General features: G+C 30.0%; 2 protein-coding genes across 6 annotated transcripts; both read left to right on the forward strand.

The window, feature by feature from the left end:
- Window positions 1-75: 75 nt before the first annotated feature.
- LOC127067872 (protein artichoke) lies at window positions 76-10,633 on the forward strand. Of its 2 annotated transcripts, none has more exons than XM_051003255.1 (6): window positions 76-639; window positions 4,801-5,411; window positions 5,996-6,169; window positions 6,818-6,936; window positions 7,009-7,155; window positions 7,223-10,633. In XM_051003255.1, the coding sequence occupies exons 1-6, from the start codon at window positions 635-637 to the stop codon at window positions 10,208-10,210; spliced, it is 4,044 nt and encodes a 1,347-aa protein (XP_050859212.1). In that variant the 5' UTR covers window positions 76-634; the 3' UTR covers window positions 10,211-10,633. The 2 variants fall into 2 exon arrangements, with proteins under 2 accessions (XP_050859212.1, XP_050859213.1); XM_051003256.1 differs by lacking the exon at window positions 76-639 and adding an exon at window positions 1,777-4,311.
- A 1,843-nt stretch (window positions 10,634-12,476) lies between these two features.
- Window positions 12,477-17,875, forward strand: LOC127068081 (uncharacterized). 4 transcript variants are annotated; one of them, XM_051003741.1, is made up of 10 exons: window positions 12,477-12,962; window positions 13,189-13,387; window positions 13,528-13,656; window positions 13,767-13,906; window positions 13,991-14,101; window positions 14,195-14,255; window positions 14,353-14,642; window positions 14,726-14,857; window positions 14,963-15,184; window positions 15,251-17,875. In XM_051003741.1, exons 2-10 carry the CDS (start codon window positions 13,266-13,268, stop codon window positions 16,345-16,347), a joined length of 2,304 nt encoding a protein of 767 aa, XP_050859698.1. In that variant the 5' UTR covers window positions 12,477-12,962; window positions 13,189-13,265; the 3' UTR covers window positions 16,348-17,875. The 4 variants fall into 4 exon arrangements, with proteins under 4 accessions (XP_050859698.1, XP_050859697.1, XP_050859700.1 ...); XM_051003743.1 differs by having other exon boundaries at window positions 12,479-13,387; window positions 15,251-16,188; window positions 16,251-17,875; XM_051003742.1 differs by having other exon boundaries at window positions 12,480-13,387; window positions 15,251-16,188; window positions 16,265-17,875.
- The last annotated feature ends 545 nt before the right edge of the window (window positions 17,876-18,420 follow it).

Below are 18,420 nucleotides of genomic sequence, written 5' to 3' on the forward strand. Positions count from 1 at the left end.
CTCTCTCTCTCTCTCTCTCTCTCTCTCTCTCTCTCTCTTTCTCCTACTCTCTTTCTCTCTTTCTCTCTCGATCTTTCTTGATATGCGAGCCGGTAACCTGGTGGTGGTATCGTACGGTGATGGTCCCGAAGTTGCCTCACGAGTTAACTCGGGATCCCCGTTATGTCCAAGTCCGCGAACCTCTGGGAAGGGCATCGGTGTATACGTTCATCGGTATCTCCTCTCTCTCCTGCGGCGATCTTTCCGAGTCTTCTCAGAGATCTTACCGCGACTTCTTATATTTCGTGTTTTCGCGCTTCGAAGGAACTATCAAGTAATGCTTGGTAAAGGTGATTGTAAATAATCAGAAATGAGAAAAACTATCGTTTATTGAGAACAAGGACAAGAGAAAGAAAGAAAGAAAAAGGAAAGAAAGGAACGAGGAAGTGACATCGATGAAACACGATGACCATGAAGATGATCGCAAGATGATCCGTTTGTGAATCCTCCATGAATCTGATGTTGATTCGAAGGTGATAGTGGCTTCGAGAAGTAACACGAGTTAATCGTACGATTCATCTTTGTAAAACTGTGCAGTTTGTATCAATACCATTCTACATTGTAGTTGGCACGTGGAAGTGCCAACACCAACATCATGGTGTAAGTATCATTATGTATTATAAGAACGAAATGTAGATAATTTTGTACACGATTAAGTTGGGTTTAACGAGTTCTACTAAACGCTTAATATCATGTATTATTTCATACTTTTTCTTTATTTTTCATCATTCGATTTATTTACAAATGAAAATATAAACATTTGTGTTTTCGTGTGAATTTTGTTGTTGTTGTTGTTTTTTTTTCTTTGTTTCTTCACGTTAATTCTGAAGGTAATTTTAATCGTATAAGAAAAAAGTGAACGAGATAAGTCATGGTCTTTCGTCGTGTTAATAGTGAATGTAATTATTAAAATGACTTTCCCATGACTCACGTGTATTTAGGGATAGTACTGTTTATGAAGCAAGTTCTCACGCATAATACGATTTTAACCTTCATCCGGAACATAATCGGCTCTCACGCTCATGGTACTTGAAGATTTTACAGATTACAAAAACATAGTTATTTTCGAAATGACGTACGTGTGTACATACGTTTCCAAGATTCGTTAAAACTTTTAACAAGCTGGAAAGTTCCTTTTCACGGATATTGTCATTTTTGTTTTGTTTTCTTTTCGTTTTTTTTTCTTTGTGGATTTGCGGATATATTTAAAAGAAAAAGAAATGATAAGTTCTCGAAAGGATAACTGCGGTGTTAGATCGTGCCGCACTGGTCTATCCAGTTCGCAGGAGTAATCGCAAAAATCTTCGAGGTTGCTCCTTCCTGCGAATACTTTTGTCTATAAAACCTGTTTTTCCTTGACTTATCATTCCTATTTTACGATTTAACCGTACAAGAATTCAAACGTATGGAAAGTACGAAAGGAATAATACGTCGTATCTTCACTTTACGATTTATTTTTTAACTGTGTAATAAAGAAAGATATCGTTCATTTTCTCTCTCTATAACCTATTTTTGTGTTCACAAAATTATACTATATAATACAAAAATTATAGTATATTATAATTGTTATAATAACAATAAGTATAATTTTTTACGTAAAAAATATGAAAAATCTTGAATATGAAACGATAATTAAATTTGTAACGATAAAATAGAATGAAATGTCCAAAAATACAGATATGTATCAGTGTGTGAATTCGAAGTTATAAATGAGGTTGTGGAGAATTAATTTCAAAAAATAGAAAGATACAAAATTAAATAGAAACAAAATCCATTATAAGCCGGAAATTACAAGCTTGAAAGATACAGATATATATATATAAGCGTATAACTTGAAAGTTACGAGAAAGGTGTGTAGAGAGAGTTAATATTTAAGAAGAGAAAGATATAAAATTAAATAAAAAGAAAAAAAAATTAATAGCAAGTCGGTAATACAAGCTTGAAAAATACAGATGTGCGTGCGTCGTGTGTGTCTGTGTGTGTGTTAATAACTTGAAAGTTATATAAAGTTATAACTAATTAATTTAAAAAAATGGAAAGATACAAAATAAAATACAAACAAAATACTTGCAAGTAGAATATTTTAAATTGATCGTATTTATAGAATTTCAGAAGCGCAAGCTTTGATATCGAACGTGAGAATATAGTAATATGAAATTAGTGATTGCATGCAATGTAAAAGTGGGTGCGCTCTAGTATTACTAATTAGACAGTAGAAAGCAGTCTTGGGTTGCAGTCGTGGAGCTGTTACCTAGCTACTGGGCAAAAGTGGTGCTTAGTATTCGGAAGAAGTATTTGTTTAATTTGTTTGATTTGAAAGTCATCCAATACGATGTACGGTATTTCTTAAAGCTATATATATAGAGATATATATACTAGTATATTCCTCTGTTAAACATAACGGACAACTAAAGTCAAACAAACATTTTTGTTTTTATTTATTTTATTTTTGATTATTTTCTTCGAAATAATATATCAAGCATTCGCATTAAGACTGTATATGTATATGTATTATACGATATATTCTACGATTCCAAATGTAAAATAAACATTCTTTCCGCTAGGTAGGTTATCAATCATCGATTGTTTAGGAAAATACTAAAACGTACTTAAGATAACCTATTATTTGCACATCGGAAAATCGAGAACTGCTAGAAAATTCTAACAAAATACAATTTTTTCCGTGGTCCCGATTTTAAACTTAAACCTTTGAATTTATAGAAAGCACGTAATATAGAACAAACAACGTGAGATACAGATTGTATTCTGTTTTCTGTGTTTCGTATATCACAAATTATAAATCATTCGATTAATTCATTTCTAGTAACGAACTTCAATATTTCTTCTCTCTCTCTCGTTCCGTACTTCACGTCAGTCGTACACCGACCTTCTCTCTCTCTGTCTCATTTTTATTCATTTAAGGTCTTGTAATTAATTTTTTCCGCAAGCTAAGTAGCTTAAATCTTCCGTTGGATTATAAGAATTATAAGGAACAATTATACGAAATTTCATCTTGATTGGATAAGAATAGTAGGAACTTTTGAAAAATTACGAACACACAGATTAAGGTTATCTTGTGTGTGTGTATATCTCATTCTATTTGAAAATAAGGTATAAATAATAAATCACACACGTTACGTCGTCTTAAACATAGACGATTAATTACTCGCGTAAATAGAAAGTTCTATCGAATTACGATAGCGAAGGATATCGTAATCACTTTTACATTAGTGAACTTCTAATGACAGTAAGAGTTTGCAACCTCATTCAAACGTGTTACGCGGCATAATAATAATCATTAGAATAACCAACTCAGGTAATAACATAACTATAATAAAGTAAAGTAGAATAGATAGCATGAAATATAAAACTGATTTCTTCGATATAAATAATTTAATATATGCGCACGAAAGAATATGGTAGGAATTTTTTCTATGATTATGAAACATAAATAGTACACAATTATATAGATCGAATTAAACGTATTTTAGGCTATCGAAGTTTTGTATATAATGCGTATTTCATAGTAATTTCATGATGGAAATTTTTAATCGAGGACAAAGTAGAAAAAGAGAGAGAAGGAAGGGAGAGAGAGAGAGAGAGAGAGAGAGAGAGAGAGTGTGTGAGAGAGAGAGAGTGTGTGAGAGAGAGAGAGAGAGAGAGAGAGAGAGAGAGAGAGTAAATGCGACAGTCTGCAAAGTCATGACGATCTTCTTACACCTACCGTTATTCGAGTCGACCAAATTCGACTTTACATTCGAAATGAACGATTCGTTCGAACCTAACTGCCAATACTTGTTAAAGAATTCAGGTTATACATATAATAGTCTTTTCTTTGACGAGAAAGAAATCGTGACGAGTATTAGCAATATCTATGATTATTATCATTAATTATAGTGAAAGATAAGATAAAACAACGTGAATCTTAATTCACATTACGATTGAATCGAGTTCATTCATAAAATTAAAATTAATGAATCGAGCGCATAGTTTCACCACTTGCAGTTTCTCCAAAGTCTGCTTCTCTCTCTCTCTCTCTCTCTCTCTCTCTCTCTCTCTCTCTCTCTCTCTCTCTCTCTCTCTCTCTCTCTCTCTCTCTCTCTCTCTCTCTCTCATACACATTCACATACTCATTGAGATATAATTATCGTCAGAAATTTGAACGCTTGGGAAGCGAAAGTCATTTCCGACTTACTGTTAGTAAGATGACTAAGCGTTGAAATTGAAGTATAAGATACTACGAAAGAATTAAATATCATCATCGCTGCCAGTGTGATTAAAGTTATTGTACTAAGATCGTGTGAAGAAGATAATAGAATATATGAATGAAGAGAAGAGAGATATTTTTTGATGTTCCATTTAAAGTGATAGATCTCACGATGGTCGATAGAAATTTTTACACATTCTTCGTGAAGTTGTTATTTTTTTATAAGAAAAAAAGATATTTACATTCGATATAAATAAACTAACGACGTATTTAAAATGAAAGAGTATATTTTTCAAATGACTCTTTCTTTCTATATTACTTTTTCCAAATAAAAATCGAACGATGTGGTTTTATAACTCATAAATTTCTTCTTGATAACTATCACCGTTTGAAATTTGAAAGTGGAACGTGAATACAGTAGTATGCAAAGGAACGTTAATAGTTCTCTTCCTTATGATTATTATCTATTTTCAAGATGTTTTACCCTACTTTCGATGAAATCATTCGTTTTTAGATAATAATGCGATGAATTAATTTTTCTTTTTGTTTTTCAGTTCGTATTTGTTATTGGGTTTGTTAATTATCGTCAGTATTTATCAAAACGAGGCAGCATGGCGACCATGCGTCGAATTAAAGCGAGATTTGCATGTACCATGCAAGTGTATGGTATCTCTCAATTATCCAAGATCTATCGAAATGGATTGCGATCGTGTTATTTTTACTCGTGACGCTTTGGACAGTCTCAAGGGACAACCGATTATTTCGATCAGTCAAAGACACTGTGGCTATCAAAGTTTACCAGAAGAACTCGTTGGATCTGGTTTGACCTTGAGAGAGTTGGATCTCTCCGATAATTCCATTTACAAATTAATGGATCGCCAATTGCAATCTCAAAATCAATTACGTGTATTGAGATTAGCCAATAATCTTCTCGGCGATAATTTGAATCCTATTTTTTCGAGCAATGAATTTCATGGTATGGAAGAATTACGAAGACTTGATCTTCGAAAAAATGGACTTCGAAATATCGAGGAAGGAATCTTTAAAGGTTGTATCAATCTTGAAGAACTTTATTTAGATGAGAATAATATGACTATTGTGCCTACTGCTTCGTTGAAAGGACCAAAAGGCATCAAAATACTTTCGCTTATTGGAAATAATATTGGTATGTGTATTTTATTTATTTGTAGTTGTTAAATCTATCGTATTTCTATGCGCGTGTTCTATAAAAATTGAAGAAATTTTTTTGCATTGATTATCTTATCTCTTGAGAATATTCAAGTCTTCAAAAATAACAATTCCATCATACAATTCGACGACTTTGATATATCAATCGCTGCTTAACGGTTCACTCACCACGGAGGATGCATTCATACCAGATGTTCAGAATTTTCGCGCCTAACTTTCTCCACGTATTCAGTATTACAAGCTGCGTACATCATGCACCATATTCATATAACATTAGTATTCTATCAAGTAGCAATGTCTATCATTTGCTGCGAATCTGATTTTAAACAAATTGAAATTGTGAAAAACAAAAAGAAATAGTAAAGATCTATGAATGGAAAATTAGAATAAATAAGAAATTAGATTAAAAATAGAAAATTAGAAAAAATATACAGATAGGAAAGTATAGAAAGATCTATAAGTAGAAAATTACTAAAAGTCTAAATTGAAGATTAGAAAAAATTCATAAATAAAAAAATCAGATAGAGATAGTTTATCATAATGAATTAAATTGATTTATAGGTTCTCTTTCAAGAGGAGCCTTTTTGACATTGGGCGAATCTTTGTTACGTTTGGATCTCAGTAATAATGGATTATCACATATGGAGGATGGTTCACTTTCTGGATTAGAACACTTGCTTTTCTTAAATATATCTCGCAACGATCTCACACGATTTAATAGCGATGTATTTAAAGGTATAGTCAAGTTACTTTCTATCAAATTAAATATCTTCTACTGTACATTTAAAACAAATAACATGATACTTTTATGACTCGGAAGATCTCTTCGAAAAGTTCTCATAAAACTGTACTGTTTTTATCTCCGTTGCTTAAATTATAACTTACGTGATCATTATATTAAAATTTATTGTTATTCTACATTCATCATATTTTTCTCTAGAAAATTATTATAATACGCATGATTTTCTATTCTTTCGTGTAACACACTTTTTCGTAATTAGGATGCACATAAAAATTATAGGATTATTATAATGTACTATGATTAATTAGATGACTTTTTCGCGAAAAACGAAATTATAATCTTCAAACTTGCTGCTACATCAAACTCATCTACATCATTAATAGGTGGGAATTTAACGCGCGTCTTCGCACTAGTTTATTATTTTTACGAAAGTACGATATTTAGTTACACGGAAGAAGTAGTCGACCTCTAAAGAACAATGAACTTCATTTTTAAGTTCTCACAAGACAATTGTCTCTCATGAAACATCGGTCTCATAGTTCCTCTTATATAAAAATGATCAAGTTTAGTAATTTTTAGTTATAATTAGACGAAACAAAATAATAAAAGATAATATTAATATTAATAATCGATTGTTTTAGGAGCGTACAATTTATTACAATTGGATCTTTCTGTAAACTACTTACAAGAATTTCCTACTTACGCTTTGAGACATTTGACGGATCTAAAGTTTTTGAATATTTCAAATAACTTAATTACAGTGAGTTCAATCAAATATTAAATTTAACAAATTTCACGTATTTATGTATGATTAATTTGAAATATTATTTAGGAAATTGAACGTGTCCATTTGTTAGGCCTGACCGAATTACAAGTACTCGATCTCAGTCGAAATAATATTGGTCGACTTGGAATAAATACGTTCTCCAGTCTTTCCTCCCTCACCAGACTCGATTTAAGCTTGAATGCTTTACGTACGGTAAATAAGAAATATTTATTTTTAAATAAATATTTTTATTTATTTATTTTTTTCTCTTTATTTTCAGATAGAGGAATCATCCTTCGAAGGTTTAGTAAAATTAAAATGGTTGTCGCTTCAGGATAACAATATTCTATTAGTACCAGCTACAGCACTAACACGGCTACCAGCATTGGCTCATCTTCACGTCGAATTCAATCGTGTAGCGGCACTATCTACGGAATTAATTCGATCTACGTCATCTAGTCTCGTTACCTTAGGATTAACGCGTAACTTGGTGCGAGAAATCCCAGGTCGATTGTTCTACAATTTCGAAAATCTCATTAGCATAGAACTTTCTGGCAACATGCTCTCTAGTATTTCGCAAAATACGTTCGCTGGTTTGGAAGATACGTTATTGAACTTAGATGTTTCCTTCAATCGTTTGACCAGTATAACTGAACTTCTATTAAGAAATTTATTATCTTTAAACTTGGCTGGTAATCAATTGAAAAGAATCTCTCCCGAAACATTCAAACATCTACCGAGATTACAATATCTTAATCTCAGCAGTAATGCTCTTTATGGAGGATTTCCACCAATATTTCCATCGTCGTTAACTATACTTGATATATCGTATACAGGCTTGAAGATTTTACCAACAGTTTTAATGTTAAATCTGGAATCTTTAGAAAAGATTTATCTGTCTGGAAATCATTTGCAAGAGATAGACGAGGGTACTTTTCAACATCATTACAATTTATCCGTGATCGATTTATCCAATAATTTTATCGAACGTATCGACAATGGAGCTTTCGTCGGCCTGATCAATCTTTACGAGCTTAATCTGCGTGGTAACAGATTGACGTCTTTCATCGGAGAATATTTCAATACTGGAACAGGCTTACAAATATTGGATTTATCGAATAATCGTCTGAGTCAATTATCACCGACTGCTTTTGTGATTCATCCTAGATTGAGAAGTCTCGATCTATCCTATAACGACTTCGTCCATTTCCCTAGCGATTTTATCAAATCTCTGCAATTTTTAGAACGTTTGGATTTGTCGAGGAATGAATTAAGGAACGTCGATGAATTTTCTTTCTCACAGATCGGTCGATTATATACATTGAATCTTTCAGGAAACAAGATAGAATCTGTCGAAGAACTGGCTTTTCATAATTCTACGCAACTTCAAATATTGGATCTATCTAACAATGTCTTGGAAACGTTAAGCGAACGTACGATGGAAGGTTTGTTACGTCTTGAACATCTTGATCTTCAGAATAACAAATTAGCTTCGTTACCAGAAACTATATTCGATCAATCCAGAATTCGTTCAGTGGAGAGCATCGATTTATCAGGAAACTACTTCAATGAAATACCGATAAGAACTTTACAGAGACAATCGGCATCGTTGTTCAGTTTAAAGATAGCAAGAAATAAGATGACAGAAGTCTTTACACAAGATATAGTCAACAATGTAAAAGACCTTGATCTTTCAGAGAATCCACTTAGCGAAAATGCTATACGTGGTATATTAGGCGAAGCAAAGATATTAAGATCTTTGAATTTAGCCCAAACTGGTATAAAAATTTTGACCAGACTTGAGACACCATTTTTAAAACATCTAAATCTATCTGGAAACGATATAATAGACATCAAACCAGCTATTCTTGAACGTACTACCATGTTGGAAAGTCTTGATTTATCCAGAAACAAATTGACAGATTTCTCGAATTTGGTGAATACATTTAAAATCCTTCCGACTCTTCAAAGCTTGGATATATCTAACAACGACGTGAAAGCTATCAATGAGAGTAGTTTCGATGGATTGTCCACGTTACGTTCACTTAAGATCGCTGATCTTCCTAATTGTACTAGAATAGAAAAGAACGCATTCAAGCACTTGGGAAAATTACGTTCGTTATATGCCTATAATTATCCTAAACTAGGTTATTTCGACGTGCAAGGAATATTGAAAGGGATGCCAAATTTAGAAACTTTAGATATTGAAATCAAAGATTCATCTGTGGGAAACGAGCAACTTTCTATAAGAACGCATCCTCGTTTGCGATTATTAACTTTACGAGGAGAGAGATTACGCACCGTACTTTCGAGTTCGTTGGTGGGTGTACGTGTACCTTCATTGTCCCTTGGCCTGAAGAATACATCCGTTGACACGATACCAGCAGCTCTTTTCTTCCCAGTACCACGTTCTACAGTAGTTTCATTGGATATAACTGGGAATAAATTCACTACTCTGCCCGTACAATTGTTAGCTGCTCTCGATGAAAGAAGTGGTTCCGTAAAACTCACCGGTTTGGATAGTAATCCTATCAATTGTAACTGCGAAACGAAACATCTTTGGAGATGGTTAAAAGGATTAGGCAATAGAGCACCTAATGTTATTTGTGCAACTCCTGATTATGTATCAGGAATGTTATTGAACAATCTTACCGAGGAATATCTTACTTGTGATCGAACGACTCTTAGCAGATATCAAACAACAGAAATGACACCTTCCTCGAGATCAACAACAGCTGAACCTGAGATTATATGGACTGTACAACCGACGACTCAGAATAATAGAAATAAGAATTATAATGGAGATCATACTAGCAGTGTTTCCGTTGGAAATGTGTCAAGTACAGATGACACTTTAATAATTGGGATAGTTGGTGGTGTCGTCGCTTTCATAGCCATTATCGTCATAGTAATATGTATCTGTCGGCTCAAGTGGAGCACTCAAATGAACGAAGCTAGAATGACGGCAGTGGCATCTAGCATTCACGAAGCTTCAATGATAAGACCTGCGAGTGCTTACTCTGGTAAGATCAATCACGATGTTTACGTGGGATCTTATAACGGATCAACGTTAGGTCGTGGTAACGGTGTACATGGTTCTTCGGTACCTACCACACCGGTGCAAATGATGCCCTATGTTCAACCAGTTCATGTTATGCATCCATTTGCACCACCCCCACAGGTATCTCAACCGTTATATGGTTATTACGATAATCCACCGGTACCGATGTATGTCACGTGTCCGTCTGAAAATAAGTTTGATAGATAATAAAACTTACTCATCTTTTTAAAGATATTATTTTTAAACTAATCTCTTCGTAACAATTTCAGTTTAATTCACACTCGAGACTTATTCTTTAATAAGTGATACTTACCTTACCTACGTATATATATACGATATTTTTCTTGTGGTAGGACGAAAGAATGAATATCCTTGAATAACCACATCTGTTAAGCAGATCGATGACATACATCGAGATACGTTGTTGTAATTCTTATTGATTGAATAAAGTGGGGACGCGATCACATCTTGTTGCATAGTAAAAGAAATTACTATAGCAAATATTAAACGAATTATATTATATCTTTTTCGTTATAGTGAAATTTTTCATTTCCGTATTTGGATTCGTCTGTATATAATTATTTGTTAAGAGCGTATATGTATGAAGACACAACATGAATAGCATATATATATATATATATATATATATATATATATAGCAAACTATAATTTCTCTAATTTAATTGATTTTTGCAAAAAATATTGTCTATTTGATTTTGATTCAAATTTTTTATTAATATTACTCACTTCAATTAAAGAGATACTATAGTATATACAATTTTTTAATTAACAATCAAGATAACTGGTGCTATATAAACACAACTGTTAATCATAGCAAATACTTCAAGAGTGTGGATGATTAATTATCTAAGACAGATTGAAGAAGACAGATTGATAGAATTTTTTTCTATTCTAGATAATTGATATGATTAATAAAAATAACTATAAGTTTTGATTTGAAGATATTTCAATTGTGTGTGAGAGCTCTTAAATTAATAAAAACATTCATTAAACTTTGTAATTTAGGAGTATGTGAGAATAGGATGGAAAGTGTATGGTTTCAAAGTGATTCTAATTTTTTTTCAAATCTGTATATATATATATATCACGCATTTAAACGTAATTATATAAATTTTAATCTTAACCAAACCTTTTAAGTTTATCAAATGTCGAATGTCGAATGAGATCATTTATTTTAAATTTATCGATTGTTTATTATTTATATACATATATATGATATATATTAAAATATACATTTAAAAATTTTTTATTAATACGAATATAAATGCCATAATATCACAATATTTCGACAGTCTAACTTGAAACTACCATAATTAATATATTGTAGTTATTAAAACAAGAAATTTCTTATTTTCTGAAATAAGAAAAAATAATTTTTATACGTATAATGTACATATATATATATATATATATATATATATATGTATGTATATATATAAATATAAATATATTATTTACTATTTAAATACAAACACCGCAAATATAATATAATAAATATTTTATATACAAATCTATTTTTTATTTTGAAATTCATTTTTATCTTGTTTTTTATAAATTAATTCTTTTTTTCTTTACATTTCTTTTTTATTCATATTCTATTCACAAATTTATATTTCCTTGTATAATATTGATGAATTTATCTGTAAAAATGTACATATACCGAGAAAGGTATCATGATTTATCCTAATAAATCCATCTTGACGTTATCGTCAATGTATATCACGTATCGATGCGATGATACTATTTATTATTGTAAAGAGATTAACGGATAAATTCTTGTATAATTTTTTTTTAATCTATGATATTTTATCACTAGTCGGATTAACATTTCTAACACATAACTATTTCCTGTGATAAATCTGACATTTAATCGATCGTCTATTTTTAAAGTGTACGCCATCTGTACGCGGAAAATTTCAAATTTTCTCTCAAATATTCTCAACACATACTACGTAAGTACGTACGTACGAATAATGAATATTCAATAATACTGATCTATTGTCTATACTAATACATTTATGTATGAATATAGGAACGATGATATATATATATATATATATATATTCTTCGAAATAGATTCGTTAACAAACAAACAAATAGAAATAAAAAAAAGAAAACAAAACAGGTAATTTAAATCATGCATTTTCTTTGCTATAGTTAGTTATCGAGTGATACTGTATATACTTACTACATCCTGTTATTCATATCAATACATGAATTATTCTGATTTGTTTTATATTTTCGAAAGAACTTTATATATATATATATATATATATATATATATATATATATCAAATTAAAGAAGTGAATTGGGCATTAAACCCAAATAGAGAAAGGTCAAGAAATATAGTTTAGTCTGTTTCATCGACTAGAATTCTTTCTCCTCTCTCTCTACTCTTTCTCTCTCTCTCTCTCTCTCTCTCTCCCTCTCTCTATCTCTATCTCTATCTCTATCTCTCTTAATAGACAATATATAGCCGGCATTTTGCAAGAGTGGCATGACTTTCGTTTATCCGATAACCGTATCTCCGTAAAGACACGAAACGATCGCGGAAGTTGTCTACGTTTCTTTCTCTTTCTCATTTACTTTCGTGTATATACATATATATATGTATCATATATATATACATATATATATATAAGCTCATGTATATATATATATATATGTATGTATATAATATGTATCATTTTTAGGACGATTATTACTTATCGGCATACATTTGACTTATTTTTTCTGCTCAAATTTAACAAAGATCTAAAATTATAATGTGTATAATAGTATAAATTATGAAAAGAATGCTTGAAATATTATCAATACTTTATAATGATCTAGACTAATACTATTTTACGCAACTATTAATTTTCATTTGAAAAGTGACAGTAATATGAAAAAATCATTCATCCGCAAGTGGATAGTGCATCAAGAACTCGATGTATAGTGTGTGTCTACTAGAATATATAATTTAGGATCTAATTTGTGTTGTTTGCTTGGTCTTCTTTGGATTTCGTTTGAAATAATTTAATCTGTGGTGTAAATTACAATTTGTTTTTTGTTTCTTTCGATCGATTTATTATTTAATGATATATTAATCAAAGAATTATTGAAAATGACTTGATATATCATTAATGAACAGTGATTATATAGAGTGTCTACGTGTATTCAGGTTATGTTAACAGTAAGACTATAGTAATAGTCTTGCTGATGTAGGTTTAAAGCTATATTCAGGAGGAAGTTTATAACATGATAGAAACTTTAGTTGAAGAAAATGCCTGGTGTTACTGGGTTGTCTGTGTCGGAGCATTACTGTCATTTCTTGGTCTTGTTGCTGCTTGTATTTGCAGTTGTCGACGCAATCAGACTAAGTAAGTCTAAATGATTATATAGATGTCAATGATGCCAAAGAAAATTTTTGTGTAAAGTAATTTATCGTATTCGATCCTCTGTATATCACTGATTGATATTGATTTTGATTAAACCATTAAAAAACCATGTATTTATATAGAAATGAGTTTCCTGGATTATGTGGAATGGTAACAATTAATCATTCTGAAAATGATGATTTCAATACATTACCATCCGTGGAAATTACTCAAGTTCTACCAACACAAGATACAACAGATAATGGCAAAAGGTTTTCATCTTAATTTGATATAAACAAGAATATATATATATATATATATATATATATATATATATATACACATACACAGATAAATTATTATTACCTTCTTATATTCATAGAACAAGTGGAGCTAATAGAAGCTTACCAGATATACCAAAAGATAAAAATAGAGGAGAAGTTGCTACAGAATCTGTATCTCAAGATATTTATGAAACTAGTGAAATAAATTCTGAATTATATGCTACAGTTCAAGATACAGGTATATATATAAAATTATACAAGATTTCTTTTAAAATAGATCTTCTAATGGTATTTATTAAATTTTGTTTCGATGTTCTGGTAGAAGAGCAACAATCTGAGAGAGAAACACAAGGTCTTTCTCAACAAATTTCTTTAGTTCAAGATAATTCAGCATATCAACTTACAAGATTTACACCATCTACATCCAAAAATGGTATATAAAGATAAATAATACATACAATAATAATACCGATATGAACTAATTTATTTTTTTAATTATCAATTTTAATACTTGTATCTACTTTAGATGAACATCCATATGCTCAACTTCAAAGTATTCAGAAATCTGAAGCTGATCAATCACATAGGTAAAATATACATATGAAAGTTATTTTTTAATTGAATTATTTTTGATTGAATTAAATTATCTAGTAGAATTTTAATCTGTAAAACTAAATAATACAGAAATAGCAGTACTCAAGTGACTAATGTTGATAAACCATCAACATCATCAAGTCATGCAAATGGAAATCCAGTAGCACCTCCAAGGACTAGGAAATCATCATCTTATAATTCACTCCTAAGTGCTGAGAACTCTAATGATATACAAGCTGCAAATGCTATTTCTGGAGGTGTGCAAGCCAATCAAGATTTACCATATATGACACCACCTCTTGCTATGTTACTTCTTCATCCACCACAGCCATCGCAACATAGTACATCACAACATTTTAGTGGTGATTCTCAGGATTCTAGTAAGTTTAATAAATACTAAGCTTTGATAAAAGATCTATAGTACATAATGATTTTAAATTATTTTGTAATTTTATTTACATAGAAGGATACACAAGTATAAGTGTACGAGAACCCTTAGCTAATATATTAGCACAAACAAAAGCAGCTTATCAACAAAATCAACCAACCCGTTTACCTGTTGATCCTCATTATGCAACTGTATCTGATGATTCAGGTATTCTTAAAATACATTTATCACTTGATTCTCCTTATTAATTGAAATCAAAAAAATATAATTATTATTACATTTATTTATTATGTGATTATTATATTGCAACAGATGAAATGTATGCTGCTATTGATGAACAAGAAAAAATTTATACTAGTGGTAGTGAAACATATGCTCAAATCCAACCTACAATATTAGAAGCACATAGAATTACACATAGTGATCAAAATTCATTTAATCAAGTATCATTGCGTTCTGAAGAAACACATACTGCTCCACAACCACCAAGTGTTGATAGTTTACGTCATGTTGCTCATGCGCATTCAAGACAAGGTGGATAATTTATATCTTGTAATCTTATTAAACTAAAAGAGATATACATATATTTTTTTTCTTTAGCATCATCATCAAGTGCCAATAGTTCTATCATAAACCCAGGTTCTCCAAAACCAGAAAAACGTCAAGCAAATTCACCATTACCTCCTCCACCAGAAGCAATTTCAGATGCATATGCGGCCGTCGATAAAAGAGCAAAAAATGATGAACGAATAAGACCTAATTTATCAACTGGAAAATCTTTAGAAGATATGTATGCTAAAGTTATGAAAAAGAAAAGAGATGCTGAAGAGCAAAGTGACGGTCCTACATGTTCTAACATTTTACATCCAGAAATAACACCTTCCAATAGAAAACTTAGTCTCATAGAAATTAGCAGAGCATCATGGTCTAGTCATGATTCAGTAGAAATACAAAAAGAAGAGCATGATACTATTCATTACACCATACCAGCAAATACTGTTATTAATATTCACACTGAAATGGAAAACAATTGTTTAAAATTATCTAGAATTTCTGATGAAGATACAAATTTGTTAAATCAAGATATTAATCATGGTTATGAATCTGTGAATTCCAAAAGAAATTTAGCGGTCCGAAGTTTTCCTGTTTGTGATTCTAATTATGAAATGCCACATCTTCAATCTTTAAGAAATAATGATTATCAAAGTACATCAACATCAGTACGTAACGGTCCTGATTTATTATTGACATATCCTACACCTTATAAACATAGACAAGTTAGTAATGCAAGCAGTGAAGATCCAGGATATGAAAAAGTTAGATTACGAAGACGAATTGATCTAGATCAGGATACAGATTCCGAGCCAAATTATGAGAGCATGCCACATGATTCGGGAGAACCAAATTATGCTTCAGTATGCCGTCCTGGTGATAGTGATACAGATCCAAATTATGAATCTGTAAGTCATGGAGATCCAAATTACGAAAGTGTGAGATACATGAGTGTTGCTGCATCTGAAGAACCACCATATGAACAGGTAAATAATTATAAACCTGAAACAAATATTGATGGATATGAAAAAATTAAAGATAATAATAGTATATTTAACTCAGACTATGAAAAGATAAATCCAAGTAATGCTTTGGAACAATGCAGTAATGGAGATACAGACGATGAACAGTATGTTCAGGTATAGTGTACCTTTTATATATATATATGTGTGTATATATATATATATATATATATATATATATATATATATAAATAACTATGTGCAGTAGCTGATATTGATGAGGTTTGTTTAATGCAGCATGAAGCTTTCGCAGGTGAATTTACTAAGTATACTTTTTATTTTTATGAAATACATTTTATCATCTTGGCTTCAAAGCTATAAACAGACAATTTAGTACTATTTGTATTTAGTATGAAACCATTTTGTGCTGATGTTTAAATGTGTTAAGAAAATGTTACAAAATAAGGAGGGTAAGACTGATAGAGACAAACAGTGAGAGTAATGTACAAGTAAAATCTGACTTAATGTTATGTTTAATTATTTTAATTGGTAGCATGTTTCAACAGTAAGATAAAAAACTATAAAGTTACCAATAAAAAAAGCCATTTATGTGATTGCATAAAGAATTGACCAGCACATATGGAGTGTGCTATGGATTAAACATAGTTGGAAATTTATGGATTAAAATTAGCAGATGTCACATAAACATTATTAAATAACAAAATTATTATTTCTTCTGTGAATGGTGCATGCTGTGCCTTGTTGTATTGACTACTCTCTATACAGAATATATTTATTTTTATTTACATGTCACAAGCAACCAGGTCACAAAAATGTATCCTATTCTTTAGTCTAATGAAATAGTACTCTCATAGCTTCATATAATAATTTACTGCCACGTATTGTAAATATCAATTTTATTGCTATTTACTAAGTTAATATACGTATTAAATTATAAATAATTATTTATTTATTATATATTAATTTTTATGAAACAAATATCATTTTTTTTTGTTTTTAATATATGCACAATATATACATTAATATTTTGACAAGTCCTATAACATATAGACTTAAATAGACAAATATAAGAAAAAAGACTTCATTGCCAGAGAATTTTGCAGTCAAAAGATATTAATTTATTATACATTTATAATTTTGTAATTTGATTAAAATGTATGTATGTTCTTATATTATAGAGTGTAAATATAGGTAAAATACATACATTGTTTATTTATTATAAGTATTGATTTTGAATACTTGTAAATTAGAAAATTGAGTTGTCTTTGTGTTATGTAATTATATATTATTTTTATTGTAGTAATAATTTCACATTATAATTTGTTTTATACAGTTCCATTTAATAATGTAGTTCTCTTTCATGATAGAAATGTAATTTGAGTGTTTTTTCTGTAAAGATACATTTATGTGCAATACTATAATTTGTATATTATATAATATTATAATATGTCATATATATTATACATTATATATTATATAATATAAATTAAATATTGTGGATAATTCTTATAAAGCTTTGGGTACTATCAACATTACTGAATGCAATAGCTTTAAGTTTTACACAGAGACTAGTTTCATAATAACAATAGAAACAATATATAGCTATCTTAATACATATTATATAATACATATACAGATATATAAAGTAAGCAAGATCAATTTTCAATGCTTTATAAGATTAATGTATAAGACAAACTGATTTTTTATTTTTTTGCTAAAATGTTTGTGAAATAACTAAAAGGTTATTTAGAATTACAAACAAAAATGTATAATTATTTTTCAAATTGGAAAATGTAGTATACCAATAATATCAATTTAATTATTTGGTGCTATTTTTTGTTATAGTGTTCAATGCGCTTATAATTTTAATGCATAAATAGCTTTATCAATATTTGAAAAGATATTTTCAAAATATATACCTTGACAACTATTTCCTAACATATCTTATAATCTCATATTTAATAGCAAATATAATAGTATATTTTATGAAAATAATATAAAATAAAAATGAATGTAGATAATGCATTGTATATACTAGAGCTGCTTTTTTATATTATTACATTAGGTATATAACTATTATATGTGTGTACATAAACATAATATTTTAATATAACACATTTTTATATTAGATATCCAATTAGATTGATAGATATCTCAGATTCACTGTAATTCTTAAACACTATTTGATAAATTAATATAATGCTTTGGAAAAAAAATATAACCAAAAGCAAAAGT

This window comes from Vespula vulgaris, chromosome 12 (assembly GCF_905475345.1).
Source record: "Vespula vulgaris chromosome 12, iyVesVulg1.1, whole genome shotgun sequence".
Taxonomy (NCBI): Eukaryota; Metazoa; Arthropoda; class Insecta; order Hymenoptera; family Vespidae; genus Vespula; species Vespula vulgaris.

Coding starts and splice junctions, on each gene's coding strand:
- LOC127067872 (XM_051003255.1), top strand. Junction 6,937..7,008: donor TTTCAAATAACTTAATTACA/GTGAGTTCAATC, acceptor AATATTATTTAG/GAAATTGAACGTGTCCATTT. Junction 7,156..7,222: donor GCTTGAATGCTTTACGTACG/GTAAATAAGAAA, acceptor CTTTATTTTCAG/ATAGAGGAATCATCCTTCGA.
- LOC127068081 (XM_051003741.1), top strand. CDS start 13,266: ATGATAGAAACTTTAGTTGAAGAAAATGCCTGGTGTTACTGGGTTGTC. Junction 14,643..14,725: donor TGGTGATTCTCAGGATTCTA/GTAAGTTTAATA, acceptor TTATTTACATAG/AAGGATACACAAGTATAAGT. Junction 14,858..14,962: donor AACTGTATCTGATGATTCAG/GTATTCTTAAAA, acceptor ATATTGCAACAG/ATGAAATGTATGCTGCTATT.